Source organism: Peromyscus eremicus, chromosome X (genome assembly GCF_949786415.1).
Source record: "Peromyscus eremicus chromosome X, PerEre_H2_v1, whole genome shotgun sequence".
In the NCBI taxonomy this organism is placed as follows: domain Eukaryota; kingdom Metazoa; phylum Chordata; class Mammalia; order Rodentia; family Cricetidae; genus Peromyscus; species Peromyscus eremicus.
Genome location: NC_081439.1, coordinates 88,083,362 through 88,104,699, shown reverse-complemented (window position 1 = coordinate 88,104,699; position 21,338 = coordinate 88,083,362). Strand labels below are relative to the sequence as shown.

The 21,338-nt window shown below is 39.5% G+C and overlaps 1 protein-coding gene across 1 annotated transcript in view; it reads left to right on the top strand.

Annotated features, from left to right (window-relative positions):
• Positions 1-6,643: 6,643 nt before the first annotated feature.
• The window catches only part of Rbm41 (RNA binding motif protein 41), a 49,203-nt gene continuing 34,508 nt past the window's right edge, over positions 6,644-21,338 (top strand). The window contains exons 1-5 of the mRNA XM_059250321.1: positions 6,644-6,683; positions 10,557-10,673; positions 11,496-11,688; positions 12,369-12,573; positions 14,329-14,411. Coding sequence (XP_059106304.1) covers positions 6,676-6,683; positions 10,557-10,673; positions 11,496-11,688; positions 12,369-12,573; positions 14,329-14,411 — 606 coding nt within the window. The 5' untranslated portion in view covers positions 6,644-6,675. The remainder of the gene's footprint in view (positions 6,684-10,556; positions 10,674-11,495; positions 11,689-12,368; positions 12,574-14,328; positions 14,412-21,338) is intronic.

The following is a 21,338-nucleotide window of genomic DNA, read 5'->3' as shown; positions in this document are numbered from 1 at the left end:
GTTCATGTTACAGAAGAAAATCATTTTTAAATGACTATTAGTGGTGGTAAGTTTCATGAGTAGAATAAATACTAGAACTTAATGGATTCACTTTCTATACAAACATGTGTTAGTTACTTCAGTAAGTTTTTGTCACCACTCAAAATTATAGACTGTGAACTGGACCTGGTAGCACAGGCCTGTAATCCCAGCCACCTAGAAGTCTGAGAGAGGCATCACCGATTCAAGGCCAGCCTAGGTTATAGGCTGAGTTCAACTAATTAAAAACTTGTCTCAAATAATAAAACCATGCCTGGGCCCACAATTCTGTGGGAGAGTGCTTTCCTAGCATGCACAAGCTTCTATCTTTAATACTCTGTGTGTGTGTGTGTGTGTGTGTGTGTGTGTGTGTGTGTGTGTGTGTGTGTGAGAGAGAGAGAGAGAGAGAGACAGAGAGACAGAGACAGAGAATGGGAATAATGAGAGAGACTAATGCAGACTATTAAATCTTGTAGACTTTTTAAGGTAAACACAGTTTTGAGTAGAATTTTGAGTAATCTCTAATTTTTGAAGTTCAATATTATTACCAATATATAACAAAAGTCCTCATTTTTCCTTGATAAAACTCTGGTATAATAGTCCACATAAAAGTGTGGTTCCACATTCAGTAAAGACAATATAATGTTTTACATGAAATTCTGGTTTTAAACTTACGTTTTGCCTAATTCACTCAAGAAAAAAAATCATCTTGAGCAGCATTTTTTTTTCTACAAAAAGTAAAACTTGATTCATGTTTTTCCAACTATTTTCTGGGGATAAACTAGTTTTCAAGTCTCCTAAGTTTTATGGTCCTCTTACTTCTTTTTAATTACTGGCAAAGCACTTTTAGCAATTTTTCTATATAAAGTAGAGAAGAAGGTAAAGTTCTGTTGACACTATCTTTTGTACTAGCTTTACTGGGATTTGTAGTATTTTTGACCCCTAATACATAAAAGATACTAGAGAGTGGCAAGTGGCTTCCAGATTATCCACTAACCCCCAGTGTACTGTCTGGAATTTGGACCCTTATAGTAAATCTCCCCTAAATTACATTTGATTCTGGTTCTAACTTGTCTAAAAGATACGACATTGCTTAAACAAATGTTAGTTAACTCATTTTGCCAAGAATACTAAGGCAACCATTGTTACTGATCTCAGATTTTTTTTCAATAATTTATTTTTATTTTATGTTCATTGGTGTTTTGTCTGCATGTATGTCTGTGTGAGGGTGCCAGGTCCTCTGGAACTGGAGTTACAAGACAGTTGTGAACTGCCATGTGGGTGCTGGGAATTGAACCTGGCTCCTCCGGAATAGCAGCCAGTGCTTTTAACCTCTGAGTTATCTGTCCATCTCCAGCCCCCTAGCTCAGATATTAACTGAATGAAAATTCTTAACCTTTGTAATGTCATGGCTTCTTCTCAAAACATAGTCATCTTTTTCTCCTTTAAGAAGATGCATTTGAGGAACTTGAAAGCCATGCACAGGTGTTTGTTTGCTCTTAATATTAGATGATCATAGATTCAAGAGAACATTTTGATTTTTGTTTTGTTTTGTTTTTCGAGGCAGGGTTTCTCTGTGTAGCTTTGCGCCTTTCCTGGGACTCACTTGGTAGCCCAGGCTGGCCTCGAACTCACAGAAATCTGCCTGGCTCTGCCTCCCGAGTGCTGGGATTAAAGGCATGCGCCACCACCACCCGGCACATTTTGATTTTTAATGTTTTCCATGTGGTAGAACCAGAAGCATACAGTAAACAAAGCTCCTTTAGTAAACAGCCCGAAAACATGGCTTATTTGTTAAAGAACAACTTTTGGCTTAACTAAACTAATCTTGTAGATTGGCATATTTTTCAGTTTGTCATAAATTTGAGAGGGGAATTTTTGAAATTAACTCACAATAAGGTATGTAACTCCTAAGGTCTTAAAAGGCTTTTTACAGACTGTCTGATATGCTTTACGATGGGGAAAGGGATGCTGTGAAAATGGAATAGCTAGTACATCTTAGTTTGGCAGAGCTAGAAGTACAACGGCATTTCCTTCTAGTGAAGTTTTCCAGACATCCCTTGGTACCTACCACTGGGGCTGGTTGCAGTTATATACAGATACATAGAATACTTTTCACAACCTTGCTATCCATTTGCAATTCCACAGCCATGTAGCTGTCTTTTAGCCGTTCCTTCTCCACTCACCCTACCTGGGAATAGATTTGCTTTGAAGTGTGTGTCACTCCAGTATCTGTAGACTGTTTTACTAGAACTAGAGAAACTTACTGTGATGGTAAAATGATCCACCCTTCCAAGAAGTCAAGCACACTAACAACCTTGCTATGTGCTTCCATTTCCCTATTGACAGATTTGTCAGGCAGACAGTTTGGGTGAATGCCAGAGTTAAGCCCCACCTCTTTAAAGAATATGCCCAACTCAAAGAGGATGTGACCCACATTTTGTTTATACTTATGTGCAGTCTTTAGTCTGTGTCAAAACTACAAAAGTGATGTATGTTGTATTTGCATTTCTGTACCAGGGTGCTTCTAGAGCACTGGCATTTGCATTTGGTAGATTTTGGATTACTTTAATACCTGCCATATTTTCAATCTACTAGAAGTTCTCAAGAAGTGTGGTTCTAAAGTTTTCATTTTGTTCCATTAGCTGCTGACTTGAACATGACAGTATCAAGGACTTTGAGCAAGTGTGAACTTGCTGGATAACCTTGGATTACTCATAAATAACCACCCTGTCATGGAAAAGCTTTAAAAGCATACAAAAGTATTATTTTACATAAAGCTTCACAGTTGCCTATTTTTCTGAAGCAGTGGTTCTCAACCTTCCTAATGCTGTGACCCTTTTCCTCATGTTGTGGTGACCCCTAACCCTAAAATTATTTTTGTTGCTACTCCATAACTACATTTTTGCTACTGTTATGAACTGTAATGTAAATAACTGATATATGGCCCCCTGTGGGGGTCGTGACCCACAGGTTGAGAACCACTGAGGTTTATTTATTTATTTATTATGTATACAGTGCACATATCCCTGCAGGCCAGAAGAGGGCACCAAATCTCATTACAGATGGTTGTGAGCCACCATGTGGTTGCTGGGAATTGAACTCAGGACCTTTGGAAGAGCAGTCAGTGCTCTTAACCTCTGAGCCATCTCTCCAGACCCATGAGGTATCATTTTATTTATGTACTTTACTTCCTCTTATGAGGAAGCTGAATTAAACCAGTTAAAGAAATTTGCTGAAACTCATATTCCATTAACTTTGCAAAACAAAATTTTAATATATAGATTGGTTCAAAACTCTATTATGGTATATAGTCAGTGACCAAGAACTTGAATCTAAACCCAAGTAGTGTGAACCCCAAAGTCTACAAGATATTTTTTTTCTCACCTGGCTCCTGAGATAAGAAGGGTTCTATTTAATTTAAAAAAAAAATCAGCTAGGTGTCTTAGAGTTTCTATTGCTGTGACAAAATACCATGAGCAAAAAGCATGTTGACGAGGAAAGGGTTTATTTGGCTTACACGCCAGCATTGCTGTTCATCACTGAAGGAAGTCAGGGCAGGAACTCAAACAGCACAGGATCCCGGAGGCAGAAGCTGATGCAGAGGCCATGGAGGGGAAGCTGCTTACTGGCTTGCTTTCCATGGCTTGTTCACCATGGCTTGCACAGCACATCTTCTTATATAACCCAGGACCAGCAGCCCAGGACTCTCCCCCATTGATCACTAAATGAAAAAAAAATGCCTTAAAGCTGGATCTCAAGTAGGCGTTTCCTCAGCTGAGGCTCATTCCTCTCTGATGACTCTAGCTTGTGTCAAGTTGACACACAAAACCAGTCACACTAGGTGAGACAGTCATACAGTTAAAAATTCAAATGACATGAGCAGTGGTGGCACAGGCCTTTAATTCCAGCACTTGGGAGGCAGAGGCAGGAGGATCTCCACGAGTTTGAAGCCAGCTTGTCTACAAAGAGAGTTCCAGGATTGCCAGGCTGTTACACAGAGAAATCTTGTCTCTAAAAACAAAATATTCAAAGGATATAAGGTCATGCTTGGCACACACCTGTAACCCCAATATTTGTGAGGCTCACGTGGGAAGATCACAAGGTAATGGCCAATTTGAGCTTCATATAAAAACCCTGTCTCAATATAACAATAAAAATTTCAATAGGGACAAAACATATGAAGAATTTAGTTGTATTTTTTCTTTCTGTTCTTGTCCTTCAACCATTGAGTTCTGTTAATTGGAGAATTAATATGACAGTGAATGTCATATGTTTTCACATATATGTCATGCATGTACAGGCACATACATATTCCACCTTTTACACAAATGTAAGCATACTATATGGTATTCTGAAACTTGCTATTTTACTAGGTATTTTTTAAAGATTGTAATAATCCAGAGAAGTTTACCACCTTTACATTATTACATAGACTTCATTGGCTACATTTAAATATTTAAGGTTTCCCCCCCAGTATTCTGCTATAGACAGCATTGAACAGCAATGCACATAGATGAGTATTTATTGTGTTGAGAAGAGTATTTGTAGATGTGTTGAATTGCTGCTTTAAAGGGAATGGACACTGAAATTTCATTTGTGACATCAAGTTGCTCTTTGCAGAGGTTGTACCAATTTATCCTCCTACCAGCAGTATGTGAGAGTGCCCGTTTCACCAGAATGTCAACAAATGCATTGTCTTTTTTTTTTTATCCTTTCCTATGTAGTAAGTAAAAAAAAGTGCTATTTAGGGTACCTTTAAAAAATAAGAAGTTTTAGAATAGTTTTAGATTTACGTAAAAGCTTCATATCCACTGTTCCACGTATTTCCGCTCACTTTCACTTAGTGTTAACATCTTACATGATACAGTGTATTTGTCACAGCTAATGAACCTTATTAAATAGAAAGCATAGTTTATTTACGTTTGCCGAGTGTCCTCTTTCTGTTTCAGAATCGTACAATACACTTAGAAATCATCTTTCCCTTGTTTCCTTATGAATGTGAGAGAGTCTCAGAATTCTCCTTTGTTTATGGCCTTGACAGTTTGGAGGAGTACAGGTGGGTCACTGCACTTTGTTTTATATTTTGGCTTTGTTTGTTTTTGTTGATTTCTTTAGAGAGTCTCTAAGTATGTAGAACTGCCTGGCCTTGAACTATGTAATGTAACTTGAAATTTCTGTCTTATAAATTAACATCTTTCTTTTCATATGTTTAGGGATATTTGCATTTCCTTTTTTTTTTGGCCATTAAGAACACATGCTTTGATTGTTATTGATGTTGTTATTTTTGAAATTGGGTCTTATGTAGTCCAGACTTGTCTTGAACTTGATGTCTAGCCAAACAAGTATTCCACACACTGGGGGCTTGGTGCATACCAAGCCAGCACTTTACAGATTGAGCTACATCCCTAAACCCAAGAACCAATGCTTTTAAACACTTTTTTATATGGGGCTTTAAAGAAATATGTTCTGTTTATGCATGTTTTGCCTGCATGTATGTATGTGCACCATATGTGTACCTGGTGTCCCATAAACAGGCATCAGATCCTTGGAACTGGGGTTACAGACAGCTGTGAGCCACTGTGTGGGAACTGAACTCGGGTTCTCTGAAAGAGAAACGAGTGTCATCTCTCTCCAGACCCTACTATATATAACTCTTGATTCAATGTATTTATCAATAAGATACTCAAAAGCGTGGGTGTTGCACGAATCCTAATTGGTCTTATAATAAAAACCTGGAGCCAGATATTAGGGTAAATACTGAAAGATCAGAGGAAACAAGCCACAGCCACTTCGCACCTCGCCAGCTCCTCAGCCGAAAGGGGAGATCCTGTCTCCACGAATCCTCTGAGTGCCTCTGAGTCCTCAGCCCAAAGGGCTCTAATTCCTGTTTCCTCCTGCCTTATGTTCCTTTCTCTGCCCAGTCATATCACTTCCTGTCTCAATCTTCCGAGTGCTGGGATTAAAGGCTTGTGACTCCCAAGTACTGGGATTAAAGGTGTGTGTCACCACCGCCTGGCTCTGTTTCTCTTTTAGACTGGATTAATCTTGTGTAGTCCAGGGTGGCTTTGAACTTGCAGTCTGGCCTCCTGAGTGCTAGGATTAAAGGTGTGTGCCACCACTGCCTGGCCTCTATGTTTAACCTAGTGGGTGGCTCTGTCCTCTGATATTAGTTAGAGTACAAACAAAATATCCCCACACCTGGGTACATACTGATTCTGACTTTGAACTAACGGAACTCAGAATGATCTGTTACAGATAAGAGAAAAACATTAGTGTAAGTGATGTGGTCAGACCGTAGGCTTGACTGGAAACAGCAGGTAGGTCAGATAAATTTTTGAAAGAGAAGCCTTGCTGACAGGAACAAATTCGAATGTGATTAGAGAAGATCTAGGATTTATTGATACTCGGAGGAAGAGTCAAGAAGCCAAAGGTGAATCCTAGGTTCATGAGGTTTATATTTTTTAGGTGTTCTCTTTAACCTGTACTAGAAATTCTTATTTTACACTATACTAGTCACCCAATACTGGCTTTCTCTGTGTTACTACAATTCCCAGAGTCCCTTGCTCCACCTCCATCATCTTTTGAGTCTGCCGCATAGATTTCTGGGAGTTGAGGTCTGGGGCCTATTTGCCCAAGTTAGGGGCCTGCGGAAACATGAAGAGGTAAGGGCATGTCTGAGATGCAGGCGGCAACTTTTATCTTTTACTTTTTGAAAATGGCCTTTTCCTTTTGTTTGGGATGTGTCACGTTCTCGAGGGGCGGGTTCTCTCTAGCGAGAAGACAAAGGAGAAGGGAGGAGGGAAGGCCGGCGGGACCAGTCTGTTGGGTGAAGCTCTGGAAGGGCCGCGGCCAGGCCCGTTTCCATAGGAATGCCTCCCTCTGGGCAGAGGCCCCTGGAGCTGCCTTGGCTATCACATTCCTAGCTCTGGAGACTTGCAAGCCAGCTCCTCCCTGGCCCGCCCCCCAGGCTCTCACCGTCCGGAGGGTCTCAGGGTGGGCGCTTACATTGTCTGCGTTTTAAAGACCTAGTGGGCCCGCCACACAGGGTCGTGTTTTCAGATCTTAAAGTTAGAGAGCGATAGTTTGTTTCTCCAAAACCGGCTCCATGTGTTTGGGAAGAAGAAAGGTATTGCTTCTGGGCAGTTTCCCCTACCGGTTCTGTAGTAAATGGCCCTTTGCACTCCAGCCGGTCCTCCTTGAGACCCAGAGTTTCACAGTTACCGACAGGACGGGAATCCTTCAGAAAGGATCCACTTTAGTTTAGATTCACTCTGCAGGAGAATCTTCACGCTGGAACAGTGAGGCACAACTGCCATGTTTAGGAATGCTTTCTGCTTTCTTAGTTTCCTGAGTGTTTTTGAGTTATTGATTTCCCCTGCTTTAATTAAAATCACATTTTAATTATTCTGTGATGACATACCTCATACGTGAAAATAGTGGATCTAATGTATAGCTTAAAGAATAATCAAAAATAAAATTCTGTACAGGTGTAAGTGGTAGGACATCATTTACATACATACCTTATACATACCTTAAAAAAGCCCCCCTGGCTCTTCCCTAATTGCTTCTCCCTCTTTTATCTAGGATTTTGCACCAATTACTCCCTTGCCTTGTTTGTTTTCTTTTCTTTTTTTTTCTTTTTTCTTTTTTCTTTCTTTCTTTTTTTTTTTTTTTTTTGGTTTTTCGAGACAGGGTTTCTCTGTGTAGCTTTGCGCCTTTCCTGGAACTCACTCTGTAGCCCAGGCTGGCCTCGAACTCACAGAGATCCGCCTGGCTCTGCCTCCCAGTGCTGGGATTAAAGGCGTGCACCACCACTGCCGCCCGGCTTTGTTTTGTTTCTTAATCTATTTTCCACATATGAGTTTAAGCCCTAAACAAAATATTCCTAGTTTCATCTGGTTTTTAGCCTTATATAAATGGGAGCATACTGTCTTTCTTTTTCTGGAGCAAGCTTTTTTTAACACAATATTTTTCTATAGATTCATGTGTGTTGATATGCGTATTCATTTTTAGAAATTAAATTTAGCAATAACTGTTTGGGATTCTAAATCATAAAGATAGAAAGGCTTAAAGAGTTTTTTTTAAGCCTTAGTTCCAAAGTAAGTTATTTTAGAATTTTTAAAATATAGATCCAGGTCTTTATAGGAATCTTATAATTACAGGAATTTTCCTATACTTTATTATAAACCCCAGTAGACAAGGTCTGTTTTGTAAGAAATAGTAATTTTTCTATAATGTATTTTGCTATTATTTTGTAAGAAATGTAATATTTATCTGTTTTGTAAGAAACGTAATATTTATTTTTCTCATGGATTTAGCTCACTTTTTGTGTTTGTTTCTTTCCTACTCTATTATTAGATGATTAAATGGTTGTGTTATTTCTTGGTACTTAGCAAGAGTTTTCAGTGACTTGAGATTGCCTCACAGCCATGATCTGCTTTTTTTTTTTTTTTTTTTTTTTTTTGGTTTTTCGAGACAGGGTTTCTCTGTGTAGCTTTGCGCCTCTCCTGGAACTCACTTGGTAGCCCAGGCTGGCCTCGAACTCACAGAGATCCGCCTGGCTCTGCCTCCCAAGTGCTGGGATTAAAGGCGTGCGCCACCACGCCCGGCCATGATCCACTTTTTTTCACAGTAGTGTCTGGGCTAAAGAGTTGTTAAGACACCCTTTAGATTTCCTGCTCTTCCTTCAGACTTCCTAATGTCTTCAGATCTTGTGGACACAGGTGGCTTCAGATTTCTCTTGGTCACCCTCAGACTGTCCCCCCTGTAAGAATGTGTCATCATTCATTTTCCTTTTAGCGAGCCATTTTTGTTGGTACCTCAGACTCAGTGTCTTAGAAGTATACTTGATGCCAACGTTTCAGGTTGTAAGAGTTGGTCAAGTCAGTGTGGATATTAATGACACTGCCTTTCTCTTTCCTAGGCATTCCATCTGGAGTTGTTTTCCTTCATTGGCACCAACATTCTATCAAACTGTACCAACAGTTTGAAATTTGAGTGTTTTTATTTATTTATTTACTTACTTACTTACTTACGTATTTTACTTTAACATCCTCCTCCAAAACACTTCTCTCATTTAATTCCTCCTTTGTATTTCTGCTATTACTGCCCTGGTCTGGAACTTCCTTGCCTTTTACCTCAGTGGTTTCTTAACTAGTTATTCTGGTTACCTTTCAATCCATATGGCCTAAAACACTGCTTACTCTTTGACTGAGTAAGACTCCAGGTCTTTATAGGAATCTTATAATTACAGGAATTTTCCTATACTTTATTATAAACCCCAGTAGACAAGGTCTGTTTTGTAAGAAATAGTAATTTTTCTATTACTATTACTATTTCTATTACTATTACAACCTGAAACGTTGGCATCAAGTATACTTCTAAGACACTGAGTCTGAGGTACCAACAAAAATGGCTCGCTAAAAGGAAAATGAATGATGACACATTCTTACAGAGGGGACAGTCTGAGGGTGACCAAGAGAAATCTGAAGCACTGCTGACTCTTTAAATTGTTTTCTAATACCTAATATGCTCAGGTCTGGTCCAGAATCCCTTAGTTGATGTATTTAAGGCTATTCAAAGCCTAAATATAAATGGAGGTTCCAATTATACCACATTGTGTGTTTCTGTCTTTTCATATTTTGGCTTCCCACTTCTTTTCTTTGTCACACCCAGTCTTTTAAACACCAATTTAAGAATCTCTTTATGAAATCTTCTTTACTATTTTTGCTCCCGTCTACCCCTTTCTTCTGCAAGCGTTTACTAATTTGGGCATGTTTCTCTATCATTATTTATTCAGATTCCTTCTCTTTGTAGGCACATGTACACAGCACAGGAGTATGTACGTCTTCTCATAAATATATTACAAATACCTTGATCGAAACTACGCTCGGAATATCTTTAGCTTCCACAAGTAGCGTCTTAGTGAAGTTTTCTGTTGCTGTGACAGAATGCCATGACCAAAAGCAACTTGGGGAGGAAACGGTTCATTCTGGCTTACAACTCTCGGGTCATGGTCCATCACTGAGGGAAGTCAGAGCAGGAGCTCAAACTGGGCAGGAGCCTGGAAGCAGGAGCTGATGAAGAGGCCATGGAGGAGTGCTGCTTACAGCCTGCTTTTTTTTTAATAGCACTTAGGACCATCAGCCCAGGGGTAGCACCACACAGAGTTAGTGTGGCCCTCACATATCAATTATTAATCGAGAAAGTATACCATAGGCTTGCCCACAGGCCGGTTTGATGGGAGCATTCTCTTAATTGAGGTTCCCTCTTCCAAAATGACTCTGGCTTGTATTATTTGACATAAAACCAGCCAGGACAAGTAGCTAGCGTAATGCCTGTTGTGTACATAGGCATTCAGTAAATGTTTGTGTAATGAATACTCAGGGCAGTGGAATGTTGAAAAAATGCCTTTGATCAAATGAATCACTGATAGGTAATATAGATGAGGAGAATATATTCAGATTACACGTCTCTTCTACTTTCCCTTTGTTTTTGTTTATGAGTGTGTGGTGTGTGTTTTACATCTGCTCCAGGGTAAATAGCTGTGTGAAGAATGAAGAGCATGTCCTGGAAGAGCTGGAAACAGAAGGTGAGAGGCAACTGAAGAGCCTCCTTCAACATCAACTTGATACCTCTGTCTCCATTGAAGAGTGAGTATCGATTTGTAGACAGGGAGATTATAATAGACCCTCACCTGCAGGTTATACATCCCTCTTAAAGCCTGATGGTAGCACTCCACTCTCACACAACCACTTTCTTTGGAAGACCTCTTTATATGGGTCAGATTTTGCTTTTGTGTCTTTTTGTAGGAAGCTTCCTATATCTTATTAAGCCTGGACCAAGTACTTTGTTCTAGTAAAGCACCCTGTATTTCCCCTAACATGGCATTTATAATTCTATATGGTCCTTTCCTATTTAGTTGCCTCCCTTCTGCTATTCTTTATATAGGTGGCAGTTCTTTTGATATTTTGTATAGAAGATTTATTTTGTGTGTATGGGTGGAGTGGGGGGAATTTATGTAAACCATATGTGTGCCACTGCCTGCAGAGGCCAGAGGGTTTTCAATCGTCTGGAACTGGAGTTAGAGGTGGTTGTGAGCTGCCATGTGGGTGCTGGGAACTGGCCCAGGTCCTCTGCAAGAGCAATAGAGCTCTTACTTGTTTTACCATATCTCTAGCCCCTTGATTTTTTTTTTTTTTTACTGTTATCTCTCAGTACAGAACACAGCATCTAATGCATATCAGGTACTCAGTAAACTTTGTTAATTTAGTCATTTATTAGTCCTGGATATTTGGGGCCTGTTCATGGAATTCCATTTTGTTGCCATGGTGCTTCACCCTGGCAAAAGAATGTAAGAGAGACTTAGACTATGCGCTTCAGTGGACCCGTTATAATAGGCCCCGTCACAATTGTAATGTGGTTACTGTGAATTGTTGCCACCAGATGTTCTTACTCTCTTTTGTGTTTTGCAGATGTGTCTCTAAGAAAGAGAGCTTTGCCCCAGGTACTATGTACAAGCCCTTTGGGAAGGAAGCAGCTGGGACAATGACTTTGTCCCAGTTCCAGACACTACATGAAAAAGACCAGGAAACTGCTTCTCTCAGGGAACTAGGGCTCAACGAAACAGAAATATTGATCTGGAAAAGCCATGTTTCAGGTGAAAAGGTAAAGCTGTTTTCTTAAAAAGATCTCTTTATTTTCATTTATGCATGTGTGTGTGCCTGTGTTGATAAAATTCCTTCCGTAAGGGAGACTTAAAGCAACATCTGCCCATCTTCCCAAGATCCCAACAACAAACAGATAAACTAAGGCACAGTTCTGCAAGAGTTCACTCTAGAGAACCAGTGAGTCTGTTGAGCTTCCCTTTCAGAGCCTTGGTAAAGGGCTCCTTACAGGAGTGTGGGCACTCCTCCTGCAGTGAGCTGTGCCTGGAAAGCCTTACTCAACACCAGTGAGGGCTTTCCCATAGCCACAAGTTCCTTCCTAGAGAAGAAGCTCATGCCCAACCCTATGCCTCTCTGCCGGGGTGTGTAAACCATCAAGCAGTCCTGCTGGAATGATCTTCTGCAAGCAAGAACAGCTGAACTCCCCAACATGGTGGTTGCTTTATTTTGTCATTGAGAACTTTGTTGTTTTTAGTTTTCATGAAACTGAGTGTTGAGTCTAAATCTTCTTTTGTTTTTAAGATAGAAACATTGACGAAAGAGAAGTTGTTGGCTAGCCCTTAACTAAAACTTACAAAAACACTTCCAATTTCTGGGCCTTTCCCATCTTCTTTCTTACATGAGGTCTCAGATTTACTTTTGTGCTTTTTGATACAAAGCATCTAATTACCCTGGTTTCAGAGGACGAAGCTGAGGGCAACTCCTGAAGCAGTACAGAAACGGCTTCAAGACATTGAAGAAAGGATCTCAGAGCGCCAGCGCATCCTTTGCCTGCCACAGAGGTTTGCAAAGAGCAAACAGCTGACCCGGCGAGAAATGGAAATTGAAAAGTCTTTATTTCAGGGAACTGATCGTCACTCCTTCCTTAAGGCTCTTTATTACCAAGGTATGGGATCCTCACTGACTCTGAAATGTTCTTTAACTGAAAGAAAGATTTAACATCAGGGCATTAGATAGGGGGAATTAGTGAAACACAAGATGTTACTACTCGTGAGAAATATATAGTCCCATGAGTGCCACAAATGTGTGTAGAGTTACTTGCATGACACCATTGGAAGTGTTATGAAGAGTTTAATCAAATGTCAAGGTGGCATAGAACACAGAGCATCCGAATCTAGTTGGGGGAGTCAGAGGTTGACATTTGTACTATCTTAAGAAAGCAACAGGCATTATTTTTTTATGTAAAAGGAAAAGGACATTACAGCTAGTGAATGGATAGGAGCCATACTATGAAAGGACCTGGTATAAGTAGGGAAAAGTGAGAAGTTCAGTGTGGCAGCGAAACAGAGTATGGCAGAGAATGACGTCTGACACATGAAAGGGAAAGAAAGTGAGATTGTGATGAGTCTTTAGACTGAACTGTAAAGTAATGCAAAATACATACATAAACGGCATGTGTCTTAGCCAGAAAGAATTCTTTTAGCAGCTAATTTTACTCGGCGTGGTGGAAGGTACACAGAAAAGGTTTAAGAAATGGTTCCTAGCCTTGTACTAGTCGGCTTGGAGATGCGTACATGTACCCTTTAGCAGTAATGCCAGATATACTGGCGCAGTGCCACAGAAGTTCAGAGTTTTATTGGTGTGAGTGAAGAAGGCCTCAGAAGAGGTAAGATTTAAATACTCTTTTAACCCTATCTGTTAGACAGGAGAGAGAATAGCATTTCAGTTGCAGTGATTGGTGTGAGCATTGTTAATTGGGGGCATTTTAAGAGATCAGCTTGAAAGGGTAGCTCAGAATTCTTGGCTCTTATTCGTTTGATAAGACAGAGGTATATGGAGTTAGTTTGTTCGGTTCATGTGTTTGAATATAGTAGGATGATAAAAGCTGTATTTGAAAATGATTAATGTGCTGGCCAACAAAGAATTAGAGAGGGGAGAGAAAGAATGGCATTCAAGTCATTGAGTTATCAACATCTAGACTAGAGTGACGACAGTGAACTGGAAAGGTGGAATTAGTTGTACGTGATGTGACAAGAAGAATTGATAAAGCCACGGACTGTGAATGAAGGAGGAGGGTCATTGACTGAGAATGAAGTGGAGAGGAATATGGTGAGATAACTCAGATATTTCAAAGCTGGCTAACTTAACAGTGGGTAAAATTCAGTCTTTAGGGGACATTTGGAAGAAAAATGGTGTATTTCATTTAAACAGATTGAATTTGTGAAGATGGTGGGATTAGCATATGTAGATATTGATGCAGGAATGAAGCAGTGAAGCTGAGGAGAGAAGTCAGAACTGGGTCTATATGTTAAAGTCATGTGAGTGATTGAATGGTGTGTTAAAGCTAGGCTATACAGGTGCCAGGGCAGTGGTAAGGGAGGAAGGAACAAATGAACAGCTTTCTGTGCTGAGACATCATGGCGTACTGAATGTGGACATAGGCTCTGGAAGCAGACTGCCTGGGAAAAACCTGGCTCCCCCTCTTACTAATTGTGAAATGCTGATAAGGCTACCTCTCTATACTTCAGTTCTTTCTCTGTGAAATGAGAATATCAATAATAGCTGTGATGTGGAGTTGTTAGGACAATTAAGTGAGGTAATACATGGAAATCAGAGCAGTACCTGCTATTGGGGTGGGGGGTGGGGGGGTGTCTCTGTTCTGTTTCCTATCTTTGAAACTCCTTACTTTAAACCTTCACAGCATACCACAAAAAGACAAGTGCAGACAAGTACATGACCTCAATGAAGAGGAAGATAAAATTAGGCACAAAAGGCAAGTCGAGAGTTTTCTTACAGTGTTAGATTTAGGAATGTAAACTAGGGTCCCAGACTTCTAAGTTGAGCACTTATTTAATTCCATATTCACTATATGACAATGTTTATAGGAAATTATCTAGAGAGAACATATTGTCCTGATATGAAATATTAAAGAGAGGAGTTAGTAGTTGTCAAGATTTTTCATTTAGTTTGTTTTTACTTCTATAGCTTTATTGTACCAGACATACATTGTTCGTGCTGAATTATAGATCCCATTGCACAAATAATTCTGAATATCATTAGTCAGTATAACTATTGATGATGATGATGATGATAATAATTATAACTAGCATTTTATTTTGAACTGAACCTACAGTAAAATTGCATGGGGCCTTTTTTGGTGTACAATTCTGTGAATTGAAAATCATGTAGATTTCATGTATCCACCACCACGATCAAGAGAGGGAGCAGCTCCATCACTCAGGCAAACTCTCCTCATACTATCAATCCCCTTTAGAGTCACTCCCATTGCTCCCCACAAGTTCCTGGCAATCACTTATCGCCATTACTTCTGCTTTATCTTTTAGAGACTGTCATATAAATGGAATCATGCAGTGTGTAACCTTGTGAGGCTGGCTTCTTTCACTCAACATAATGCTTTTGAGACTCATCCAAGTTGTTGTTTTTATCAATAACTCATTCATTTTTGTGGAGTCCCATTTCATTGTATGGATATTCCATATCCATTCATGTATTAAAGTGGATTTGGGTTTTCCAGGTTATGGTCTTTATGAATGATATTGATATTAACATTCTTGTGCAGGTTTTTGTGTGAACATAAGTTTTTATTTCTCTAAGGTAAATATCTAGAAGTGGGATTACTGGGTCATATGGTAAGTGCACATTTAACTTTATATGAAACTGCCAAACCATTTTCCAGAGTGGCTGTACCATTTTGCATTCCCACCAATGGTGTATGAGAGTTGACTTGCTCTACATCTTTGTCAGCATTTGGTATTGTCAGTATTTATTGTGATTGTTCTGATAGGTGTGAAGCGTTGCCTCCCTGTTGTTTCAATGTGCCTTTTCTTAGTGGCTAATGATGCTGAGCATCTCTCCGTGTGCTTTTTTGCCATCATTATATCCTGTTTGCTAAAGTTTCTGTTCACATCTTTGCCATTTTACCATTGGATTTCTTTTCCTTCCTAATGACTTTTGAGATTTCTTTATATATGCTAAACACAGTCCTCCATTGGATATGTGCTTTACAAATATTTTTTCACAGTCTGGAGCTTGTCACTTCATTCTTTTAGTAGTTTGTTTTTAATTGTGCTAAAATTTACATAACATCAAATTTACTATTTTAACCATTTTTGAGTATTTGCTTCTGTGGTGTTAACATATTCTCTAACTATAACCACCCCCATCTCTAGAGCTTTTTAAGTTATACACATTAAAAGCTACTTTAACTTAGCTTATACCCTCTGCCTTCTAGCAACCTTCATTCTACTTTTTGTGAATTTGACTGTTCTATGTACCTCATGTAAATAAAATCGTGCAATATTTATCTTTTATGATTGGGTTATTTTACTTAGCATAAATGTTTTCATTGCAGATTCATATTGTAGCATGTGTCAGAATTCCATTCCTTTTTTAAGGCTGCATAATATTCCATTGTATATACATACTGTTTTGTTTAATCAATTCATTCATCAGTGGACACTTCAATTACTTCCATGTTGTAGTTGTTGTAGTAATCCTGGTGTGAACATTGGTGTGCAAATGTTTGATATCTGTTTTTAGTTCTTGGTGTACATACACAGAAGTGGAATTGCTGAATCTTGTAATAACTCTATGTTTAATTTTTGGATGACACTCCCTACTGTTCTCTATACAGACTGTCATTTTGTATTCCTAGCAGCAATGTACAAAAGTTTCAATTTCTTTAAATTCTCAGGAACACATGTTATTTTTTGGGTTTTCTCTTTTTGAATAATCACTAGTTTAAACAGCATGATGTATCTTATTATGGTTTTGATTTGCATTTCCCTAATAAGTGCTACTATGTATTTTTTCATATACTATTTGGCCATATATCTTCTATGAATAAATATCCATTCAAGTATCTAGATATCAGTCACTTCTCAGATACATGATTTGTAAATATTTTCTCTTGTTCTGTTTCTGCTTTTTACTCTTCATAGTATCCTTTAATGCACGGTGCTTTCTCATTTTTCTTCCTTTATCATGTGCTTCTGTTAGCACATCTAAGAAGTCGTTGCCAAATCCAATATGAAAAAGCATTTCCTCTATGTTATCTTCTGAGCTATTATGGTTTTTGCGCTGTTTAGGTCTTTGATCCATTTTGAGTTAATTTTTGCTTATGGCTTAAGATAAGGATCCTGTCACTTGTTGCTATTCAGTTTTCCCAGGACCACTTTTTGAAGACTATTCTTTCTGCACTGAATGATATTACTACTCTGTTCAAAGATCATTTACCCTATGGATGAGAGTTGATTTCTGGGCTCTTTAGTGGTATATGTGTCTGGCTTTATGCCAGTAGCATGCTGTTGTTTTGTTTTGCTTCCGAGGCAGGGTTTCTCTGTGTAGCCTTGGCTGTCCTGGAACTCACTTTGAGACCAGGTTGGCCTCGAACTCACAGAGATCCGCCTGCCTGTCCCTCCAGAGTGCTGGGATTAAAGGTGTACACCACCATGCCTGGAATGTAGCATGCTCTTTCAATTTTTGTAGTAAATTTTAAAATCAGGAAGTAATAACCTGTAATACTTATGGTATTTTTTCACATTGTCTTGACTATTTTGGTGGTCCCTTGAGATTCCATGTGTATTTTAGAGTAGAATGTTTTATTTCTACAAAATCAAATCATTGATAGTTTGGTAGGGAGTGAATTGAATGTGTAGAGAAAGAGCTTAGGCTAGTGAGGATTTCTTAACCATATTGTCTTCTAAATGAGCATGAGTGCTTACCTTCTATGTGTGTTTTTTGATTTCTTTAGTTTTTTCAACTGCATCTTCTAGCTTTCATTATATAGATCTTGCTCCTCAGAGAAAATGCTTTGAACTCTTGTTAAGTTTATTAGTTGTATGTGCAGACATATATCTGTGTAAGAATTAAGAACTCTGCCTAATACCCGTTGATGTAAAAGACTTCTGGTATTTTCTTCTTGTGGTTTTATAATTACACATTTATATTTACTGCTAATCCATTTTGACTTGGTATTTTTATAACATGAGATCTAGAATGAGATTGACTTTTCTTCCTATGAATGAGCACCAGTTACTCAAAGGAGCATCCTTTTCCCCACTTACTTACCTTCGCATTCTTTTCAAAAATTATTTTATATATATGTGTGTGTGTGTGTGTGTGTGTGTGTGTGTGTGTGTTAATACTTAATATTATAGTAGTTCTAGAAATTTTGTGACCAAGAGAAGAAAAAGTAAAGATATCCACTCAATACTTCTATTTTAAATGGAATAAAAGTAGAAAAGTAATATCAATAAGACACGGGGAATTTATAAATATACAAAAAAAATACATCATTCTACCAGATGAGTGGATCAAAACTAAATCCCATTCCCTCTCAAATTGATGACTACGTGTGTGTGTGTGTGTGTGTGTGTGTGTGTGTGTGTGTATGTGAGTGTTTGTATGTTTGCTTATATATAAAACCTGCTCAGTCCATATAGTCTTGTACAACATTTATATATAAACATACATTAATTGATGTGTGTGTGTTTATATACAAAACCTGCTCAGTCTGTTTAGTGTTGCAAATGTTGGTTGGTATGTCAGCTAGTGGTTGTATCATGCAGGTCTTATTTAGGCAGCCATATTATTGAGACTTTATGGGTATAGCTTCTCATGCCTTTTTGATTGAGGTTTTTAGCTTGCTTATTTAATGTATTGGGTTATTTTGATAAGATAGGATTTACATCTATTATTTTATTCGTTCATTTATGGAATTAGTTTTGTCTAGTATGTCATTTTAATTAACTTTTTGATTCCCCCTCCCACCCTCATCAGTGTGTGTGTGTGTATGTGTGTGTGTGTGTGTGTGTGTGTGTGTGTGTGTGTGTGTGTGTGTTTTATTCCAGCCCTGATTATCTTTTTTTTTATTCTTTACGTACTTATAATTTACATCCTGAAAGCAGTTTCCCCTACCTCCTCTCCTCCAAGCACCTCCCCCCTGTACCTCCCCTCTCCCCCATTTCCCTTCCAAAAAAAAAAGAGCAGGCCTCCCAGGGATATCAGTTGAACACATAGTAATAAGCTACAATAAGACTAGGCACAAACTCTCATATCAAGGCTGGATGAGGCTTTCCAGTAGGAGGAAAAGGATCCCAAGAGCAGGCAAAGGAGTCAGGGACAGCCCCCACTCCCACTGTTAGGAGTCTCACAAGAACACAAAGCTACACAACTGTAACATATATGCAGTGGACCTAGCTCAGACCCATATAGGGGGTTCGTGTTTGTCATTTCAGTCTTTGTGAGCCCCTATGTGCCCTGCTTAATTGATTCTGTGGGTCGTGTTCTTGTGGTTTCCTTGACCCCTCTGGTTCCTATAGTCCTTCCTCCCCTTCTTATATGGGGTTCCCCTGGCTTTGTCTAGTGTTTCGCTGTGGGTCTCTGTGTTTGTTCCCATCAGTTGTTGGACAATGCTTCTCTGATGACAATAGAAGAATATCATTAGGAATTAAGGATTACAACTAACAGATTAAACAAATTAGTTTGCACTAATGACAACTTAATTTTTTAAGTGGTTTTAATTTGTATTTTTTTTACATCCCTACCTCAATTTCCTGTACCTTCTCTCCTCCTACCCCCCCCACTTCCCCTCTGCCACCCCCTATCCACTCCTCTGTTTCTGTTCACAAAAGGACAGATCTCCCATGGATATCAACCAAACATGGCATATCAAGTTTCAGTAAGACTAAGCACCTCCTCATGTATTAAGGCTGTACAAGGCAACCCAGTATGACGAATAGGGTCCTAAAAGCTGGCAAAAGAGTCAGAGACAGCCCCTGCTCCCACTGTTAGGAGTCCCACAAGTAGACCAAGCTACACAACTGTAACATATATGCAGAGGGCCTAGGTCAGTCCTATGCAGGCTCTTGGTTGTCTGTTCAGTCTCTGTGAACCCCTAGGAGCCCAGGTTAGTTGATTCTGTGGGTTTTCTTGTGATGTCCATGGCCCCCTGGCTCCTAAAATCCTTCCTCCTCCTCTTCTGCAGGATTCCCTGAGCTCCGCCTAATGTTTGGATGTGGATCTCTACATCTGTTTCCATCAGTTGCTGGGTGACTCCTCTCTGATGACTATTGGGCCAGGCACCAATCTATGAGTATGGCAGAATATCGTTAGATGTCATTACATTGACATCTTTCTTTCTTTCTTTCTTTCTTTCTTTCTTTCTTTCTTTCTTTCTTTCTTTCTTTCTTTCTTCCTTCCTTCCTTCCTTCCTTCCTTCCTTCCTTCCTTCCTTCCTTCCTTCCTTCCTTCCTTTCTTTTTTTTTTGCCAGTTGTATTTGGCACTATCCTAGGTCTCTGGGCTGTCCAGCCTCTGGGTCCTGGTGCTCCAGGCAGTGTTAGGTGTGAGCTCACTCTTGTGGCATGGGTCTCAGGCTAGACCAGTCATTGGTTGGCCACTCTCACAATTTCTATGCCACCTTTACCCCAGCATATCTTGTGGGCAGAACAAATTGTAGATTGAAGGTTATGTGGCTGAGTTGGTAGTGTCCCATTCCCTTCACTGCAAGTCTTGCCTGGTAATAGGAGATGGCCAGTTCAGACTATGTATCCCCTATTGCTAGGAGTCTTAGCTGGGGTCACCCTTGTAGATTCCTAGGAGTTTCCATTACACTAGATTTCTACCTCACCTCAAACTGCCCCCTTTTCCATTCATCTCTTCCAGTACACTCTCCCGCATTCTCCCCACCCAATCACTCCTGTTCCCATCCTCACCCACCCCAAGTCCACCCTGGAAATCCATTTCCCCTTCCCAGAGAGATCCAAGTATCCCCCCTTGAGCCCTCCTTGTTACTTAATTTCTCTGGGTCTGTGGATTGTAGCATGGTTCTCCTTTGCTTTACGGCTAATATCCACTTATGAGTGAGTACATGCCATGTTTGTCTTTCTGGGTCTGGGTTACCTCACTCGAGATGATTTTTTTCTAGTTCTATCCATTTGCCTGCAAATTTCCTGATAACATTGTTTTAACAGCCTAGTAATACTCCATTGTGTAAATGTACCACATTTTCTTTATCCATTCTTCAGTTCAGGGACATCTAGGTTGTTTCCAGTTTCTGGCTATTACAAACAAAGCTGCTATGAACATAGTTGAGCAAGTGTCCTTGTGGTATGATGGAGTGTCCCCTGGGTCTATGCCCAAGAGTAGTATAGCTGGGTCTTAAGGTAGATTGATTCCTAACTTTCTATGGAAACACCATATTGATTTCCATAGCAGCTGTACAAGTTTGTACTCCCACCAGTAGTGGACGAGTGTTCCCCTTGTTCCACATTCTCACCAGCATGAGCTGTCACTTGTGTTTTTAATCTTAGGCATTCTGACCGGTGTAAGATGGAATCTCAGAGTCGTTTTAACTTGCATTTCCCTGATGGCTAAGGATGTTGAAGATTTATTTGTTTCTCAGCCATATGAGTTTGCTCTGTTGAGAGTTCTCTGTTTAGATCTGTACCCCATTTTTAATTAATTGTGTTATTTGTTTTTTTGTTGTCTAGTTTCTTGAGTTCTTTATATATTTTGGAAATTAGCCCTCTGTCAGATGTGGGGCTTGGTGAAGATCTTTCCCATTCTGTAGGCAGTCATTTTGTCCTATTGATGGTATCTTTTGCCTTACAGAAGCTTTTCAGTTTCATGAGGTCTCATTTATTAATTATAATGTTGATCTTAGTGTCTGCGCTATTGGTGTTCTGTTC